General features: G+C 39.1%; 2 protein-coding genes across 2 annotated transcripts in view; both read left to right on the forward strand.

Annotated features, from left to right (window-relative positions):
- The window catches only part of LOC128718489 (uncharacterized), a 46,005-nt gene extending 35,911 nt beyond the window's left edge, over positions 1–10,094 (forward strand). The window contains exon 3 of the mRNA XM_053812111.1: positions 9,787–10,094. Within this exon, the coding sequence (XP_053668086.1) occupies positions 9,787–10,094 (308 nt within the window). The remainder of the gene's footprint in view (positions 1–9,786) is intronic.
- Positions 10,095–10,526: 432 nt separating this feature from the next.
- On the forward strand, positions 10,527–11,932 carry LOC128709358 (uncharacterized). Its single transcript, XM_053804357.1, has 3 exons — positions 10,527–11,344; positions 11,410–11,611; positions 11,693–11,932. The coding sequence occupies exons 1-3, from the start codon at positions 10,527–10,529 to the stop codon at positions 11,930–11,932; spliced, it is 1,260 nt and encodes a 419-aa protein (XP_053660332.1).
- Positions 11,933–21,709: the final 9,777 nt, after the last annotated feature.

The following is a 21,709-nucleotide window of genomic DNA, read 5'->3' on the forward strand; positions in this document are numbered from 1 at the left end:
GCGCAGTTCTCTAGAGGCAGTGTGCATGGTTCAGTGGTTGCCCGGTATATATGCATGTCAATTTATGCCGTTGTTTTGAAGCAATTGAAAGAATACCAATAATCAAGATATTCTGTTATATGTAGTGTCGATAAGCTTTCTATATGGACAAGTACTTGAGGTGAACTAACAATGCGTCTAACGTACAAAAAACATGGACCGTAGCCGAGTAAAACCGAGATAAATATTCACCTAACCACACGTTATTGCGTTGATCCGTCACAAAGCCGTGTTTATTGCTCATAAAAGTACCGGTCGCGAATATACCTAGATGTATATTCGTTTTGTAAGTAAATAAAAGTTCAACCACACCTAACACAATCTGTTCTAAGCTTTGATTGCGTATGAATAAATAAACGAAAATCATGAATTTTCCGTTCGAGCTTTGATAGCAGGCTTACCAGTGACAAACGACCTCCTAGCGGAAGAGTTTATCGTATGGGAGCATTGTAGCAACAATTTGTATGACAAACATTAGCTTTGTGGTGCTTTGGTAATAAAATCGCTGTTTGACGGGTAGATAAAGTGGAACAAACGTATTATGGCAGGTAACACCGGTAAAAAGAACGATTTTATGATCGTATGTTGTTTAGGCTTTTGTTCGTAGTACTTTTATTTGAGACGGTATTGGAGGTTTTTTTGTTAAATGAAATGCTGCAGCATTATTTATTTCACAACACGATTTTCCTTTGTAGAAGCAGGTTAATACAACCCATCGATATAATAAAGTTATTAACCATGACCATAAAAAAAAAATCAGTTTCATACAAACACTCACAAACGAGCCCTGCGGGTGTTGTTTTGAAGCTTCTTCCTCCACACACCTCGCTCGACTATCAAACCCATCAAGGGGAGAATGGTTGTGATGAGGTGATTTATCTTATTAAATTCAACACCCCATCTTATGCTACAAATGTTCAGCCCAGTGACAACATCGAGCCAACAGCATGTGACGTTTCCATTGGGATGAATAAATTAGCATCACAGAGCTTGGCCTCCTCTGGTCGTCTGTTGGTTTGGTAAAATCGTTAAAGCTAACAACACACGCTCGTTAAATGTGTCCGAATAAGCCCTACAGAAAAATAAACTTCAGGCCTAAACAAACGCTGCCAATTTGTCATAGGACTGGTGGACGTTGTCATGACAGAGACATGAGTCCTGTACGGAATGCATGAGTTATTTTTTCAACGTTGAAGATCTACTCTTCGTGGGAAGTAAAGTTTACAGGGATTAACTTCATCAAATATAGAGATAAAATAACCATCAAACTACGTAATGTTCATTACTAAAATTGCAATTTGATGAATGTTTTTGAAACATTACATTTAAGAGAAACTTCTAGTAATTTTTGAATTACGAAAAAGAATGAAAAAAGTAAAACCAAATCGTACTGCATTTTTTCCGTTACTTGGTTGTCTCGTACAATATTAGTTGTGGGAATTCCTGGACACGAAGAATTCCACTCAAATTTCCCCGTGGAAATCATTCACATTTATTCATCGATTGCAACATTCGTCCATAACTGTGTCGGTGTAACTGGCAAAAAAAACCATGAAACGATATTTCCCACGACAAATAGCGCGACATTCATCTTGCCATCGAGCAAACGGATCAGAATGTGCGATTGTACATTCAGAATGTTTGCATCCATTTTTGCTTTTCTCAACCCAAGAATCCATAAAACGACTGATCGTTCGCATTCAATTGGGTAAAACCTACAATAAAGTATGATTTATAGTGGTATTCTGCCTTTTGATGCGCTTCTTTTAAGCCAATCTTCCTTGCGTCATGACCAGACAAGAAACGTCACCAGTTCAATTCGATTGCATTGCAAATGGAAGCAATCGATGAGTGCTTTAGAGAATCTTCAGGCAGCTCCATCCGTCATTACGTTTAGCAATATTTGTTTATTAATGCGTTCAGAAACTCCAACATAGGGCTTTGTTCATATTCTAGATCATTCATACTAATTAACTATTTGTTATTCTTACTAATAGTGAAGCTTAAGAACGCTTAAGAAAAACTATCGAAATGTCCTTAGACCAAACAAACTGTAGAACCACTGAAGAGAAATAGAAACACTGACCACAAGTAAAGTACTTCCCCAAATAGGCACTCTCAGATAGGAATGTGCGTTGTAAAGTTACTGACAAAGCGAATTTGCACCCAGCACACAAAACAACACACAATCATTAATTTGATTCTATTCCGCACCAGAACAATCCGTGACTGTGCGATAAAAATGCATGTAAATCGGCACCCGAAACCAATTTCAATCGTAACGATGCTCGATCAATTCGGCAAAATGCGTGTTTTATACACTTCGTCTCTTCTCGGGCGAGGCGGAATGATTAATGCGACGTGTAGATAATTTTTCTGCTAGTCTGTCCGTGCCATTTCGTGTGCTTTGCTTTACGCTTTTTTCACAAACGGTTTCGCTCCGTTCCGTATGCTGCTGACGTTGAATTGTTCGGAACATTCGTCTAGCAAGTGATTGAATGATGCTTGACGCTGTGGTTGAATGACAAACGTAACATTTACACTCACTTTGCTAGATTTGTAAACCACGGCTGATCCATTCGTTATAGTCATTTACCGGGCAGTATTCCTTCGAGCACTTTCCCATCCCGTCGCACCTTTCAAACACCGAATGCAAATGTTTGTTTGCGGTATTCCTTCCAGCATCGTGTGCTACTGGCTAGTGATAAGGTCCGTTTCGGAATCGAACGGAACAAAGTCTCGCTCGGACAAATGAATTATTCATCGAAAAGGACATTATTTATTTTGGGAGATTCTCACGTGATGGAATCCTCTTCGAGAAGTTGTATAAATTTGGCAACGATCGATAGAACACAATGCAATTCGGGAAACGTTTGTGAGTTATATTTTTCTTATCTACAATTAATCGCAGTGTGATAATGTCACTGGAGTTTACGAAAAAATACTATGTTTTTCTTGTCCGCAATGTGTCTGAAACAATTTCCTCCATAGCTTTGCTTAACGAGCATACGTTGATCATTTTTATATCAGTTATTCATGTCTTTAATGCAACAAGGTGAGTGGCAATTTAACGTCAAACTGGGCTGGAGAAAAGGATTTTTTAAGGTCACTCGTCAGTCAGGACCCCATTCACCATATTCAACTTTTTCAAACCCATCGTGTTCTGTTGTACCTTCGTATTCAAGAGAACAAAAGGGCTTGAGGGTCAACGCACTGTTGCTGACATAGGTCTGACAGGAGTACTCAAGAAAACAGCTAATAGAAAAGTTCGCTTAAGGGCGAAGACAACAAAATCAACGAATAATCATTCAATTTTTAGTTTTTGTTTGAAAACCCTTTAAGCAGGCATATAGTGATGTCTAGAACTGTAATAGTAAAACAGTTTCAATACCCTAATGAAGGGTTTATCAGGAAAAAATCATCCATTTAGAGTTATGGTAATGACTAAGAATGAAATTAATTTAATCGAAAAGACATCAGTGCATGTATGTACTGATAAAAGGTTAGCCTTTTCATGTTGCTAAAACACAAAAGCTGTTTCCTAGGAAGCATAAAAACCCATAACTTCCATGGACATGCTCAGAGAAAATGAACCTTATTCGTCATAATTATCACGGATTTCTGCTCTACGCTCCCTTCATACACGCTCTAGAGATGACCTCCATGTAATGATCAACTTTTTAGTAGCAATGAGCTTCATTTTGAGATGACTACCACAACCGGGTTAATACGTGTTGGTTTCGTTTCCAGAAGCTTGCGTATCACCTGTCCAGGAAATAGGTCAAGCAATTAAAAAAGGTGACACGTAGTAAAGTCCATCAACGGGACATTTTTCTTGACGTGCATCGTCCAATTTTCGCTCATCATTGACATGACCGGGTCCAGACTTCCATCCTTTGCCAGATGACGCAGATAAAAGCGATTAAAAACAGCTTTTCAATTATTAATCAAGCAATCTCGGTAAGATCACGAACGGATAGTTTTAAGCGGACCCCGTCCAAGAAGCTTCGTATCACATTCTATGAAAACAACGACCATACACTTCTTCTGTTTCGTTTCTGTCTGTCTCGAAATATTTGAAAACCAAAGATTAACAGATCACAATAATGGTCTAAACGCTCAAGCTCTACCCATTCCCACAACGAACCGAGGTTTTTCGGGGACAAAATTTATGGACCAAACACAAAAAACCGCACTCGCACCCAAACCACACTCGATCCCGGGTCGGTCCAATTGACCGGGTGTGGATTGTGGATAATGATTTTTTCTTCAGCTGGGATCATACTTTGTCAACCAAACCCATCCCGAAACGAAAGCTGCATGAATAAGCAGAAGCGGCACTTTCCCTCAAGGCGTAGCAAGAAATGGCCGGTGAAAAAAGGGCACTATTTGTGCAAAACTTGAACCGGGGATAGTTTCCATCTTTCCTTTCTGCATGTATCGCTTCATGTTGGTCATTTGTCGCTCGATGAGGACGGCGATTTGCTCGGGAGGTTCTATCCGAATGTCTTCATTTTGCAAGCCACTCAAACATGAATTTTACGAGCTAAAAGGATCTGCACTGCTTCAGACGTAAGGAATAAAGTCCGGGGATGTTGAAATATCTTATGGTTAACCGTCGCCAAAGTGTGGGGTTCAGCCCGTACCTCTGGTATGGTATCAACAACGCAAGTTTATGTAAAGTCATCATCGGCCTGGAAGTTTCTGCACTGCAAGGACGGTCAGACCATGGCCAAGCGTGCGGATATCGAGTGGTGTACCGCTTAAACGAGGCATGCGAATGTAGGCAAAATTTAGCACACAAAAGCCTCCCTCGTGAGCACTTGGGCTGACGCTTCGAGCAACGCAGTGGGAAAGATTTGCTCACAAATTTCCACACGCTGCAGCCTGTAGGTTGTGCTAGATTGCAAAATGATGACCACATTGTCCATTTGTAGAAGCATGGCTGGGATGACGATATTACCTTGTCACCGTTGTCGTGTACAAAGCGGCTTTTAAGTAGGTGAACCGGAATAGAAAACATTGTTTTTTTTTGCGATGTAAGCCTAACAGAACATTGAATTGTTACAAATGGTTTGTTATATCTGTGACGAAGTTTTTATAGCAAATATTCTGTCTATATTTTTACTTGTTTCAATATTGGAATATAGCCACCCCTAAGTCATAGTTTATCCCTGGTTAAATTGTTCAAGCGATAACTAAACAATGCTAACACTTCTATTGTTAACTTGTTTGAAAGGAGTTTGGAAATTCAACCCTCCCAAAGCGATTGTCAAAACAAAAGATGTTCGCTTGCATCAATCCCAAAACACCAATGAATGTCTAAATCAATTACGAACTTCCACTGCGCATCAAACCTAGCATGAATGGAAGCTAGTTTGTGATTGATTGTACATTTATTTTCCGCTCCAGGGATTTTGCCAAACCCAATTCTTATTGCGAAACTGTGCTATGATATTCTCCTATCTGCCAGCAGCATCGAGACGATATGTTGGTTTGATTTGAACCTGGTTGAACCTAATCGATTGAGTTTCGATTCGCCTAACAAAGGCCAATTAACTCAATTGAGGCTATTAATCAAACGTAATGAACTTTTGCCGATTATTTATGACCACCCAACCGGTAATACCGCGATTTGATGGCTAAAATGATAATGATTTTTCAGTGTTTTTGCTGAATATTGTGCGGGATGTTAAGTGAGATTCGCATTATTCGCAAGCCAAAAAAGCAACCCATTGGAATTCTGAATGCCCAGGTAAGATAAAACACCAATGTAATCTTGCACTTGTGATTATGGTTCCTACCTGATCTACTTGTTGAACAAAAAAAAAAAACTATATACCAAACATAAACATACCATAGCAACGAACAACAACTTAACTTGTGTTGTTGCTATTGTTGATGCGTTTTTTTGGGTTTTCACTTTTTTGCTACACCCTTAGTTGTGTAGAAATAAAACCTACATGCCTGAAGAAAAAAAAACCCCTAAAACATGTACAACGAAACAAAATGAAACTAATTGAACGAATGTAACATTCACCGCACTCACCATCAACGCAGTGAATCCCGGCAATAAGCGCAGAGTGAACTCGGAAAAGCTTGTACTAAAAGCACTTTGCGTCGACTCGGTCAATAGATTTTTTTTTCACGCATGATATGGATGAACTTTGTGCGTTGCTCACGTGTTGGTACGGGTAAATGAATAGGAAAAGGTAAATTACTTCGTACATTACGAAAAGCTTGTTAGTAGAAGAACAACGGCCATAGCAACCGGCCGTCAGTTGTATTGGTTTAGCATTGGTGAAGTACGCTGAAAAATATGGTTTATTTTGATGATTGTGTTTATCTTGAAACAACATTTATTTATTTCGATTAGTACTATGAATGTACTAAATGTATATTATTCGAAGTGATGCACAATGGAGTCGCCTGGTAGTTTGTATAAGGATTGTTTTTTCAATCATACCGATGGTCTAGCTGTTATAAATGAATTATACCAAATATCAATTTAACAGTTTCATGTCACAGCATTTATTTAGTAAAAAGATTTAGCTATTCAGCTGTTTAGCCGCTTATTGAAAAACACTTTTTTTTTACTTTGCAGCATACACGAAAATTCCTTTAGGTGAATTAAAACACGAAGAAAATTAGCAAAAAGTCACTGCAAGGGTACGAGCATTGAAATAAAATTAGATTTGATTTTTACTAATTCGCCATGTCAATGTGTCACACTGCTCGCTCGGCATGATGGAGACGCCCGGTATTTCACAATAGCATCGGCCCATGCATGCGGCACGTGTTAGTAAAAACGTTTAATTAAATCAAATTCCGAATTTCTAAAATAACATATCAAAAATAACGACATAAAAAAATGATATTCTTTTTGATCAAAATTTGGGCATGAAAAACATTTATTCCAAGCAGCGGAATTTAATAAACGTTCGCAGAACGCTTTTAAATCAATTTTCTGCCCGACTTTCAAACTACTATTCAATGTTCATCCACCCATTCATGCAACAACGTGCTATTTGGGATGATTTTATCATACGGTTCAGCTATCACGGTAATAGAAATTTGATAAAGGATTCAATTTGGATTTAAAATTCAACTTTATACCTACAATAGGCATGGCATGAAGTACCCGTATTCGTATTATCAAATGGTATTCAATAGAGGCGATTACTGAAAATTGATCAAAAATGAAATGCAGACTCATATGTGGCGCCAGCTGTGTTGTGTGGATAACTTGAAAAAAAATCCTCCTCCTGGCTCCTGGCTAAACAACTAGCCGTAAACTTGCAACACATTTTACGATGCATACGTTAAAACCGTCCACAACATTTTACCATAACCCAAATAGTTTTTAGCCAGCACAAGTTCAGAATAACACAGATTTTGCACCACAAACGCAGCTGTCGTTGAGCAGTACATGAGTTTAAAATTACTTTTGCGGTTCACAAAACATGTCTCCTGGTGTGTTGTGCTCCGATAGCATGTGTTGCTGATTAATAATTCATATCGGAAACTACAACTTTCTTTTAGAACGTAAGCAAAAAAAAACGAAATCAATTGCAGGCAACGGTTGCATATTAATTCAACAATTTTGCCGACACAACTGGTTGCAAAAGCATGCGAACGTTGCGAATTCTGACTGCTTGGAGAAACCACCGGCAGCTTCCGGAAACAAATTTGAAGCGGTTTGTGGTTTGCGAACAGCTTATACATTACGAGTGATGAGAGGGCTGGGCTTAGGTTTTTTTTTTTTCGTCAGTGAAAAGTTAAACTATAACTGGGATGTTGTTGCGTATAGCAAAGGAAAGCTACATACATGGTTCGAACAGTAAATCGAATTGACATGAAATTCTATTCCCGTTGTGCACGAACGAGGGGTATGTTTATTCAATCAGCATGCCTAACACCTTGAACGGTAGGGATTTGACGTAGAGCAATCTAAAACATCACATCTTCAACAGCCAAAGAAAAAAAAATGCTGCTGCCCGTCAAGGTTTCTTTCTTGTGGTTTATTTTCGAACCATATTTTGCACCTTACACCACCATCCAACACTACGGAAAACGTGTGGCACGTGGAACATTTCCACTCGCGAGAAATACTTCCAGACACGAATGGAAACAGAACAACTCTCAGGAGAAAAACATAACACCTTGCAACTAGTGGTGGGTCATACGATTCTTTTCCCGACAAAAGGTTAAAAATTCAAGTTACGTGTCGAGAACTGCGATAAAATAACTGAAGGTTATTACAAAGTCCAACACACCATTGTAAGAAAATTTGCATGTTTGACTAGCAGGATATACTGCTACATGGTGTCTGTAACAACGCCACAGTTAACATGAAACTCCCCTACAATTAAACACAGTTACAATCAAACTCAGGGAAAATTTCGAGAACTTCTCCATAAAAAAAACTGCAGACAATTCTATTTGTGCTTTAGACCACCTAATAACTACTGTAAGTGAAATAAGAATCTGTTTTGAGCAAATCGATTTTGAATGAAAACCTACTTCTGCCTATGGATCCAGGACAAAACAGCACGTTTCGCGAACGGAATCACTAAAATGGTCTATTATGGGTACATTGTTGACCTTACTTATACAACCAAAAAGTGTTGTGGGTATCTATTCATAACGAAAAATCCGCAAAGCGCGTTTATGTGGCTTGTCAAAACCATGAACAGTGAATATTTCATCAATATGTGATCATTTTTTGCTATCTAAATTTGCACCTAAAACCCTTTTATGGCAGCGCGCACCTACCGCAATCGATGAAACTTCTGGACCTACTGAACCTACTTCGACCCGACATCGAACCGAAATCGTTGCTCTCACGGATCGGAGTCGCTTATGCCAGCGTACACCTACCGAACGGATCGGCTCGAACCTACTTGCGTCGCTTATGAATGACTCCGACTCGCCCAACACTACTTCCAACCTTCAAAGCAAAGTGACAATGACAAGCAGCCGGTGCGAAATAAACTTATAGGCCACAATTCACGCCAAATTTGATGTAGCAGATGAAGTCAACTTCACGCCTAACCGTTTCCACGATTTTCACAAGTGTAATGTTGTTTTCCACATGATTGTCAAAAGTTTTTATTCCGTTTTTTTCGGAAGTCAACCTGCCGTAGTTACGAACGATGCGAGATTTCTAAAAATCACTTACTCAATCAGATTTGACAGCCAAGAAGAAAACATGTTTCTCCTCTTTTGACGCAACATTTAGGCATGAGAAAGGTTACAGGGCAAAGATTAATGATCAAAACTCATATCAAATAGGTAGTTTGACATATTTAATCTCGTAAGTTTTACGAGATTGTTTGATCTTAGATTTGTTCCTAGTTGTTATAGAAGCAGTTTGCAAACTGTGAACGTCAATTTATCAATTTAACGTCATGCATGACAAAAAAAAGCAAATTTCATTTTCTCCCAACAAAAGCATGGCATATCATTACAAAAGTTCCAATACCCTTGGGTCTCATTTGCTCCACACGGGTCGTAGCATTATGTAAACGAAAACACAAACTTTAGCATCATAAAATCCAACACATGTGTTGCGACACCGCAGGGATCTAACGTTATGGGTCCATTTTATTCATCAACGGCATGCTGTCAATCGTATCCAGATTTGCCTATGCTGAAAAGGTTTTATGAACACGCTCGTTGTCCAACTAGGAGATGTTTTTTTTATGTCTTTTACTTCCATTCGTGCATTTATCCTTTATGCAATAGCGCTACATGTCCAAAACATCAAACGCACTGCCTACAGTGCACTCGATCCCATCACAGTGTTACAGCGAAAGATGAATGATGGCGTACAGCAGCTGCATGGCGTCAGTTCACCGATTCAATCCAAAATTATGTCCGATTATGTCCAAAACATCAAACGCACTGCCTACAGTGCACTCGATCCCATCACAGTGTTACAGCGAAAGATGAATGATGGCGTACAGCAGCTGCATGGCGTCAGTTCTTCACCGACTGTCAATCATCAGCAGTGTGGAAGTTCGTTGAAGATCAAATGCATTGGGCAGCTGTGAAACACATTGCACTGTGAATATACTACGACTAGCTCATATTTTTTATTGTAATGTAACAACTTTTCCTGGTATTTTCAAAATCAACCGTAAATCATAAAAAAAAATCGCTAAGGATAGAATAAAAGAAGAAGTTTTAAACAAGCGCAACTACCATGGTTACGATTTACGCAAACACGCACCAAACCAAGAATGACATATACTTTCCCGCGTTGTGAATGTCTTTCTTTTCTCTGAACCAATTAATTGTAGATTGAAGTCGCTTTGATCCTAACTCTTTGATCGCACGGGCAGGAAAACGCTGTCAAAAACAACTGTTGCTGTGTAACTAAGAACTTTTTAAATAATTTATTGCCCTGCTATAATGCCGTGTTTGCTATATATAACAAAGCTTTCGCCATTTACGCCGAAGTTTACAAGCAGCAACGTGTGGTCATGGTGCCTTATCGCATTCTTGGAAGACCACTGGTACGCAAGTACTGGGATAAATTCTTTACCTTCACCGATTCGGTTGACTATTTCAACTTGGTAAATACCTTCGGGACTCTGTTTGCCCTTCACTACCATAGTCAGGAGTCTCGTTGGACCGCAAAAAAGCTTCTCTGGACAGTGTATCGAACGTTATATCTGCTCTCATATCTATCCTACTGCTACAAAGCATGCTGGTTGTTCAATAACTGGGAATATACCACCGCTTCAGCGAACGTTCTCGGAGCCCTGGGACTTTGCAGTGGCGCGTTACTTCGTCTAATTCTTGTCGAACTCAACTACCCAACGATACGTAAGTTACAAGCATTTCTTAACGATCGTACGTATCTCAACGAGGATCAATGGGCATGGAATCAACGCTCCAAGCTCTATCGCCACAACAATCGCTTTCTGGTGTTGCTCATCACGGCAATCACCGTGGAGTCGGTGTGCTTTCTGGCTCGGTTACTGTTGACACGTCCAGAATTTATGCTACAGTACAATGGGCACGTTTTGGGTGGGCCTGTCGTACAGGTCATCTACGGCACGGTAACGGCCTGCTGGGGCATCATCTATGTGCTCTCGTTCATTGTGTTTTACATGTTGTTAGCGGGCTTTCGGCTTGAAATGGAACTGTTGGCAAGATCGTTTCTGCAGTTGGAAGATATACTGCTAGTGGATCGGGAGCATGCATTCACAATGGAGGATCAAGATGAGCAGAATTACTGGAACAATCTTCAAGCTACGCTAACCACACGCATCAAACGCCACGTGGAACTGCTCGAGTAAAGTGGATAGTTTGACATGTTTTGTCTACCGAAACGCTAACGATATCCAAACATCTTTACAGAAATCTTCGACTATTCCGATCGATTGTAGCACCGTTTGCATTTCTGCAGTACTACAGCACCTTCGGGCTGATAGCGGACTCATTTTTCGTGGTTTCTTTCGAAGGTTTCACCGGCTACAGTATGGCGTACATACTATTTGCCTCGTTTCTCATCCTGGAATCCTTACTGCTATGCCGTGGAGTGGAGGATTTGAATGATTTGGTAAGCATCTGAATAACGTACACTGAGGAATGTATTGGAATGCAAATTTCTTACATTATGTTGCCGTTCCACTAATGACAGAATCGACTGATTGGAACCAACTTGTATAATTTCGATTGGCCAAGACTGTTGCAATTTTCCGTCAGATACAGAAAGGAGTACCAGAGCGTTCGACGCACGGTTCTGCTAATGATTCTCCAAACACAGCAATCGTTAAGGTTCAGTTACGGTGCACACGGTGAAATTTCGATGAACAGCTTTGCCGAGCTAATGCAGAAGAGTTACTCAATGCTGACGTTTATGTTACAGTTTCGCAACTAGAAGAAATTCTATTGCTCTTCTTACCCATAGCACCACAGACAGTCAACTCAATCCTTGTGTTTTAATTGCTGTATTGCCCTGAATGGCACAAAACGCACAATGTAATCAAATAAAAAAGTTTCTGCACAAAACTAGCGATTTTTGTTGATGTTTTGCACCGAGCACAAGTGCAAGACAAAGTTCCCTCAATATAAATTACGACTACATGAATTCAAATACCATCCCCAAAACGAACGCTTGCGCTTCATTAGCAGTCTAGCAAGCAAGGAACAAAGTTCTTACTACACAATTGTATCCAATTTGAAATATAATTAGTGTTGTAAAGTCCGCTTCCCAGTCGTCTATTTATTGGGAAAATCGTGAAATATAGAAACAATAGTGGGTAATGACATCATTTCTTTCCATTCCATTTCCACTTCCTACAGTTCGAAAATTTACTATCTACTTAAGAAAATAAATATCAAACTGTCTCCTGCGTGAATTTGTCTCCACGAAGCTGACAACGTACACTGAGACGATTTATTCCATTCTCCAAGATGTAACGTAATGGTCAGACAAATATTTTCCATCACATTCCATCTGACGGTGGACGTCTTTTCGGGCGGTCTACGCTTCTTGGACGCAACAGTAGCACAAACAATTTAAGCCTACGATGCTGGTAATTGAATTCAAATATTTACCGAGGAATTTATAATTTTATGCCTCGTTTGTGCTTTCGTAATACCGAGCTGTCTCAATATCTATGATAGCATCTCTTGCAGTTTTGACCAAAGCAGAAGGGTCGAGACAAGTGTACTACAACAAGTGCGCCGAATCTGTATTGGTTGCTCTCTTTCCTTTTGTGCGAGGAGGAATTCAACACCAGCCGGCGAAACGAGCGAACGTGCAGGAAATTGATATTGCTTCGGAAGTGTCGACAAAAAAACGCGAGCCAAATTTCTGGCCCGAATGTTTGATGATGGTGCAAAAAGTGACCGTAACCTGTTGAGAGCGATGACAGATAAGGGCTTTCTTTTTCCTGCTATGCGAGACACCTTAACAAATAAACTCATTGAGATAAGGTTATGTCGGTTTCAATGAAATGTAATGTACAGGATTGATGCAACAACTTTTTATAAATAGTTTGATTTATGTACATTGTCATAAAATACATGGGTTAATATCATGTCTATAAGTTCTCACTATTCAGCACAGCATACGACGCTTTAGCGCAGTTTTTTTTTCTCTTGTATTATTCTCCACAATCCTAACCCTGTATTGATCATTGCTCTTCATGCTAAGGCTGTAGTTCTACTGTTTCATCTACATCAATGATTGCACAGTAACCTACTTCAAACATACATTTCCTCCAGTGAGCATCCACAACAGGGAATATTTGCTACGAGCACAGAATCACGTAAAGTTGAATACAGCTGAACAGACAATTTGCTATCATTATCGTTATTCGTGCCCACACGTTATTCATGGGCGATAGATCCCACCGAAGGTAGCATAGAGTACAGAAAGCAGAGACTATCGCCTGAAACGGTTTCCCTTTGACTCGAAACAGATCAACCAATAATTGTGACCGATTTATTCGGATGCAAACTCGACACGCTGGAACAATTGGTTCAATTTGCGTAAATCACCGACAGTGGATTGTGAGATATTGCAAATATAAGCAATTTGTGTATTCTTCAAATCCCTAATATTATTTAATGTAAATTGCAGTTCAGTGTAATGTGTAAATGAATAAATTTGTTGATATTCTTATATACTTAAACGCTCTTAGAATCTTCAAATTTCAAAAATTTACATGCAGAAAACATTCAAGCACCTTTGTCGGACAAACTTTATTAAATAGTCATAGCTTTCATAATCACTGGTACTTTTAATCTTTTTCGCTCCTCTAAGTGGCTCTTGACCATCTGTATCGCGGGCCATATTTATCGACCTGGCAGTGTTAAGCGAAGCAGAAAGCCGATGTGAAAAAGGAAATAAAAAGGAAATGTTAAATAAAACCAACCATTTGTACGAATAGAAAACGACTGGTACAATGGTAATTCTACTCTCCTGATGGCAATGATGCTTTTGAACCTTTTTTTCTCGATGTCTACAGCACTTCAAACTGCATAAGAAGCTTAAATCAACCGATACCGATGCACTTGCACCAAAGGGAGAGCCTTTCGGAGAAGTATTAACGAGATTGTGTACCGTGCACTCAACGGCAATTAGCCGGCATCGATGTTTGGAATTGGAACTCGAACGGCACCGGCAACACATTACCCTTTTATTGCTTCTCGACAGAGAAAATCTGTGAAGGAACATTATAACCACATACGCATACAAGGGAAAACGAACGCAAATGTCATGTTTAGTATGTCGACATTCGGTGTTAAACTGATCTCATTCAAATCACTCATTTCAGACACACATTTACTGATAATTGACTCGATGAGTGCTGTGTTAAAAGCAATCCATTTGCCCTGTTGTTGAAGGACGACTTCGTCAAGTGACATTGAGCATATTGCCATTAATTAAACAGACAAGGCTGCTAAAATAGTCGAAGGACTTGGGGAATGAAATAATTACACGTTAATTTGTTGCTCTGTCTTTCGTGAGTGGCAACCGTTTTTTAGGAGTAAACATTAATGTACTTTCTCTGCATGTTAATTATCTCCCGGAAAATTTAAAACGTTTGCTAAAGGTCCTTAAGTATTTACGAACCATTTTTAAGAATTTAATACTGATTTCTACGAACTTAATTCTGTTATCTATGTGTAAGAGATGTTTATTGATAAAATCAAAGCTTACAACACCAAAATATCTCTGTAAGACGATAAGGCGTATAATTTTAATGTATCATAATAACAAGTCAAACATTATTTTCTGATATCTACTTTATATTTTAAAACAAATAATTAACTTTTTATGCTCAACACGTTGAAACATCATTTCTCCTCAAAGGCAAGCAAAACGAAAAAAATACTAATAATGTATTCTTCGTCGCCAAGAAGTTACAACGCATCACCTAGAGCTCCCAAAATATAACAAAATATATGGCCACAGCAAAAAGGTCAGGTAAGTTTAAAGATCGAGTGATAACCATTTCTTATCTCTCTTAGGATTCTTTTTCATGCTCGATCTCTACTGCCAGAGGACATCAAATTTGATATAAAAAAGGGTGAGAATGGCAATTTACACTTCATTTGCCACGATTTGTCAACTCGTTCTTAGGATGTAAGAAGTTGTGTTTGTATGTTTGCAACTATTTGTTATCTGGGCATATTGTCTTATTTTTAGCAACATTTATGCCAGTATTTAGGGACCTTTATCGCAACAGTATCATAGACCGTTATGGGATAAAAAGATAATTGCATCTCAGTAAAAGTAACAGACTTATCAAAAAAATATTTGGTTCATGATTTTATGTCCATAAAATGGTTAATTATACGCCATTATACGTTAAACTTCGATAGTAATAATCAAAAGCTCTAACCACGTTATTAAACCAGTGGATAATCTCCTTCTATTCTAATTTAACGTATGCATTTTGCTTGGAGCAGATTATCAAACAACCTTGTCTTTTATATCCCAATAAAAGTGGAATCCCACTTTTACAAAGCGCGATACCCGCGACATAAGGATCATCATATGGCTGTCGTCTGACAGAAACACTAGTTGAAGTTGGGCACTTTAATGCGCGATTGAAAAGTCGTACGACTAATCACGAGCTATGTTTTAAATGATTATACCATTAACTTGTGTTTAAAGTATCCAAGAAATGGTATCAGTTACTGCTCACCACTGCCTGTATGCTGTCTGCTTTAATGTTGATTTTTTCACAAATTTAGTATCGATTCATCATTTCAACACAGCACCAAAAAAACCACCACCGTCACACACACATACATATCACATGCAGTAGTAATCTTTTGACAAATAAAATTGCTTCCCAAGTGGTTAAATTGCATCAGAATCACGTTTCACATCCTCACTAACGATTTTTGAAATCGAACGGCTGCCGATGAAATACGATATTGAAGCGGAACGCTCGAGTGCTGAGCTTACAACAGTACACTTGAATGTCCGTACTTCAAATAAGGCACTTAGGTTTCGTCCATATAGGATGAGTCCCTGGTAAAAGTTAATTAAATTCTGAAATGCAGTTCTGTTGAATTATCCACATTCCTCATAGTTCGTTCCTCATAGTTATTCGTGCTCATTAAGAGATATTAAAACGTAACCTCTACACGGAGACAAATAATTGTGTAAAATTGCATAGAAATGTTTGTATTTTTTTAATTCAGGGACTTTCAGGGAATTCAGGGAATTAAAGTGGGACAGAAAATTGAAATTTTTAATAAAATAATTATATGTATTACGCATTGTAGATACTGTTCACTTTTCAACCAGAGTTAAGAATCTGTTTCCATATTTCGAATGGCGACGGAACATTGGTTTTTCGACGTGTTAAAGAGCCATCCGCAGATTGAAGATGAATTGAAGATGGAAGTATCTAGTAAAACGGATATTTATGGAAAATATACCTAGCTTCTAATACACAATATTGTTATAATAAATAAGAGAATGATTTAATCATTTGTGTTGTGATAGCAGTCAAAAAGAAACAACTTTCATTACTGCCTTTAATAACACATTCAAGTTTTCCGCAATGCATAAAAGTGCCATCCATCCAATGGCAACTTACTCGCAAATAACTGGTTGGTTTATGCACACAGCTCCATTGTTTCGTCCCAAAATCAAGCATCAAACATTTCCTCTGACCGTTGGTTCCACACGCCACCATTTGCGCGCAACAAATCAGTTGCTCATCTTGCTTCGTCATGTGATCTGCACTTTCGTACCGCAACGCAGCAAAATGGTACGATGAACGAAGAGTGAAAACCCTCAATGTAAGGAGTGCCGGGAGATTGTAACGCGTGATCCGATTATAAATATATTCCACCGCATGTCTTTTCTCTCCTTTTGTTCGCTTCGCCACTTCGCCGGCTACGCTCTGTACTGCTTTAGTGTCAGGTTAGTAAATCTTCTTCGTCAGGTGAATTTCTATTACAGCATCGCACGAAGGAATTCTTCGGTACAGTAAGCACATTACGGTGGATATTATGCGTTGCTCCGATGCGTCCGATGTGTAGCATCCTTGTCCGATGAGGCGTAATGGCAAGCGGTCCGACCGCATATGATTGAGCATTCAATGCTCGTCAATATATGTGTTGGGTGATAGATTTCTAGATGCGATCGACGGATCGAACAATAGTAAGGTATTGAACAATATCTTACAGAGGATTTTCAGATGATGATCAGAATGTTTATTACTTCCATGGAAGCCATTATGAGTGGGGAATTTGAATTGAACAAAACCGATGATTGTTGCAACAATGTAGTTTTATCGTTGATGGAGCTTATATTCAGTACACCATATATACTCCATCAAAGGAAAATGTAGTGCAGTATACGCAGTATCCTAATATTCTTTTATTGGCTCCTAAACACGTACATTGAAAGGCCAATTCCCATCACCTAAGATTGTTCAAAACTCTTTATCCTCCTTACTGACATTCAAAAACTTTTTATATTATCTGCACCCTCCATCAAAAAAGGAATCGCTGAATGGATCTTTCCCGGCCAAACACGACGGCACAGCATCGCGGCGACCAGGCAAGTGCGATACCCTTATCGCCCGTTTGGCACACAGCTTCCATTTCCATTTTGCATTCACTACAACGTCAAATTATGGTACGAGTACAGCATAATAAGCGCGCGTTGGCGTGAACCAGCTTCTTGCCGTTTATTGAAAATTTCATTTCCAATTATCGTTGACATTTATCTGACCTCTTGTCACACGCCGGCGGGCCATGGAAGGGGATGCGATTGAATTCCTGCTCAATTTATCGTTGCAGAATATAAAAGTGGCTTTTTGGTGGAAGGCGTTGAAACTGAGCAAGTTGTAAACTTTCTTACACGAATTGATGGAATTTTGTCTCGTAAAGATTGGTTACGAAATTACTTTATCTATTCTCATGATCGTTGATTCGTCATGTACGTTGATGCTTTACTATTCATTCAGTAAATAATTGTTCCGCGAATCATGATGCAATTGCTACCAGCTTGCGTAATTGTTGGAAACTAAGAAAATTACCTCGGAATAAAGGTGAAGTATGCCGCAAACAAAAGCCTTTAACAGAGGAAGCATTGCTGCGAAATACATACATCAACAAGAACGTCTTCTTTATCGGCAACAACAACAACAACTTGAAGAGGTCATCTCCTGGCTTTCTTTATTTTTACCCATAGCTGGATAGTAAGTCCTGCATAAGGAGGATTCGTCCCGATGGGATTTTGGTTCGGTCCCTGTCGTGTGAAGCCCAGACCGTCTCCATTCCAAGAGCATAAACGTATTATTATCAAAACTAAGAAAGGTGATGTTATTATTACTTAACTTACTAATTGTACCTATACATCCAGCATAAGCCTGACATTAAAGCTTCTTTAACCATCAATAGAACTTTTTTTTCTCCATTTTTTACGGCGTGGTTGTTATGAACCAATCTATAAACACATCGTAGCATTCTACTTTTGATGAAGGAAATGTAATTATCCCATCGTGCTCCGGCTACACTCATGTCCATCTTCAGTGCTGATTCCCGATGGCTCTATTTTTATACACTCTTTACTGTTTCTTGCGTTTCAGCGCATGTTCGCATCTATACGCACAGGCACATTTAACGGAAAAGGAAGCAAGCTCACTTAAAATAGTACCAAAGAACGGCCCAGATCGCTAGTGAAATCAATAAAAGCAGTTCTATTCGATTTAGCTTGATGAATGATGTCACTGCGGCTAGTGCTAGAATTAACTTTTGGTAGACCGGTGCTCACCCGTTGGTTGCGTGTTTGCCTCGAGGAGAATCGTTCCGTACCCGGAATCGCTGGAGTCAGCAGAAAACGCATAAAACTGAAAGAGATACTTAGTTGCCCGATTAAAATCGCAAAGATGATTCAAGAAAAGTTGGGAACAAATCATGACAAATGATTTATTGCAAGAAAGTTGCTGTTGTTTCCTCTTTACTGCCAGCTGCTTATTTAGTTGATATGCTAAAGCTAACGGAAATATGTTTGCTATTTGTGAAAAGGTTAGCAAAGACTTTGTTACATTAACCATCGAGAACCAACAGTAAACAGAATCTTAAAATAAAAACGTGTTAAAATACACCTTATCCTAATCAATATTTATTACAGCCCGTCAAATCTGTCTATAACTCAAAAGCAGAAAGAACTATGATCAACTTCATTTGAAAGCAAATTCTTTTTTTTTCAAAAATCGTTATTTCTCCAAGGCGTGACAAAAAGGGTCAACCTCAATAAATGCCTCCATTCGACCGAAACACACAAAAAGGGACAGTAGATTCCTCATTCATAATGTCACCTCGACACCTACAGGGTACCGAATTGTAGTAGCTCAATGAACCATAAATTGGAACCGGCCCGTCGGATACCCGACGAAAACCTGCCGGCGTACCCTTGCCAACCATCACAAATAAGTTTACCTTTTCATCCGTTAAAGCAAACCAAGCCAGCAGCATCTATTCACCCTTGACACGATGTGACAAAACCACGACGGGAACCTACCTCCCTGACGGAGGATGTGTAGTGCAGAGCTTAACCATGACGACCACTCCATCCATTGCACAGAACGGATAAAGCATATGCGAAGTGAGAGATGGTGATTGACAAACTTGTCAAAGCAAATTAAAAAATAGTGCGATGCCATCGGCACAAGGGATTACACACAACGGTTTTATGCTCTTTCGAATTTTTAACGACCTGAACCCAAGCAGAAAAAAAATCGTGTTTGGTTGAGCGTATTCCACAACCAGCTGACCTGAAACGGTAGTGAACTTATTGTTCGTGAGCTCCATTCATTTCGGTACTTCCATGGTGTTTCCCCAGGAGAGTGAAATTTTAAACACACCATCATTGAAGCGACCGGGCGAAAGAACTACAGCTGTACTAAATTGACGATGCGCATGAGCTCCATGTCCAGAGATACACCTTCAGATACTGTGACCATGATCTTTATTCTGGAGCTTCCTTTAAACGTACAAAGAAAGCGCAAAACAGCGAAAACAAATACGTTGACCTTTTAATAAAATAAAAGCCATTTCTGGTAAGCTGTAACTTTCGGTAAACAATTTATATAGTTAACATTTCTTCTTTAACTTCAAGAATGATCTCGTAGTACATGCAAATCTCGACAATTGTCAAACACGTACGAGAGTAGATCGTGTGTAAGCACACAATCCTCTAACTCTACGACCTGTACATGGAGAAACCTTTTATATGACATATGGCGTATATATGATACACTAATCTATAATCCCAGCGATCAGTGGAAATTGATTGGTAGATGTTATTTGCATTAGACACGACGCTCAAATTTATTCGAATTCATCATGCTTAAATTCGTCGTTTAGAGACTAGAAGAAATAATTAAAGTAATCTCTGTACGTCATCCCTTCATATTTCCCATGCAATTTGTAAACCAGTCTGTAAGTTTGTGTTTCAATAAACACTTGTATAAAAAACTAAATAACTAAAAAAACTAGCCAACGTACGAAATTAGCCGATTATGCCATTTTTTGCGTAAGTAAATTTAACATAATTAAAATTTAAATATCATGTACTGCTACTTTTGAAAAATAATCAAGAACACAAATTTCCAAGAAAACTATTTGAGATGTTTGAGCACCATTTATAAATCATACTTCGAAAACAATGTTCTTCCATCCTTACCATCTTACTCAGCAATAAAGAAAAACGAAGCAAAACATACATTCGAGACAATCTCATTAATTACAGATTTTCGACTAAATCCAATTTAACCGCCAGCTCCATGATTCATCCCCTGCTGTCCCATCGTTCAACACATGGCCCGGGAGAAAATCCATTTCCTAAGCGTATAACAAGCAACCGATCGCATTAAGTGCCGTTGACTGGGCGATTTTTTTCCTCTCGCTTTCTCTCCGCATACAGTTGTTCCGGAAACTGCAAGCGGTTTAATCAAGCGAGCGTAGGAAGAAACGGGCGCGATGAAACAGGTGCGAAAGAAACGAAAGTACATACTAGCGCTAAGCTTAATTCTCGTCCAACATCATGTTCGCGGGCATTTTGGAAGCATAAAAACGTATTGACATCCTCGGGGTCTTTGGAGAAATTTTGTGGACAAAGTAAAACAACGATCCTTCCGTACCTTGCTTTACTTCACTCTTGCTTCCTCCAGCGCACGCACACACCCACATTGTTCGGGGCTTCTAATCAGCTTCGTTACAAGTTTGCCAGCGGTACCAGTGTAGAAGAAAGGATTCCCTCAATTTTGTCCCAGTCTATTGCCCAAGAGGGTTTGAAGATGCGGATCGTGTTTGAGGCGTGAAATTGTACCCAATCGTTTGCAGATGCGTAGATGTCAGTAATGCGGAAACGATTGGACCCGTTACAGGTAAGCGATTTTAAAACTCGTTAGAAGGATTAGAGGGAAACTTCAAACATTAGAGCCAGAGGTACAGAATAAAACGAGTAAGTTAATGTGCAAACCCAGACTTGTGTTTCTATTTTACGGTAAAATGTTAAAGTAATGATTTTGAATCAATTTAAACGCAAATGCTGTTAAAGAAGAGCGGTTCGAACAAGTGCAGTGGATGATTCTGTAAAACATAAAGATATGAACTAGCTAATTTTATGTCTAGCACGGTGAAACAATACCTCAATAAAGACAATGTA

Source organism: Anopheles marshallii, chromosome 2 (genome assembly GCF_943734725.1).
Source record: "Anopheles marshallii chromosome 2, idAnoMarsDA_429_01, whole genome shotgun sequence".
Taxonomy (NCBI): Eukaryota; Metazoa; Arthropoda; class Insecta; order Diptera; family Culicidae; genus Anopheles; species Anopheles marshallii.

Excerpts from the sequence above, each read along its gene's own strand:
- LOC128709358 (XM_053804357.1), top strand. The coding sequence starts at position 10,527 with ATGGTGCCTTATCGCATTCTTGGAAGACCACTGGTACGCAAGTACTGG. Across the intron at positions 11,345-11,409 it reads CGCCACGTGGAACTGCTCGA|AAATCTTCGACTATTCCGAT; the intron begins GTAAAGTGGATA and ends ACATCTTTACAG. Across the intron at positions 11,612-11,692 it reads TGGAGGATTTGAATGATTTG|AATCGACTGATTGGAACCAA; the intron begins GTAAGCATCTGA and ends CACTAATGACAG.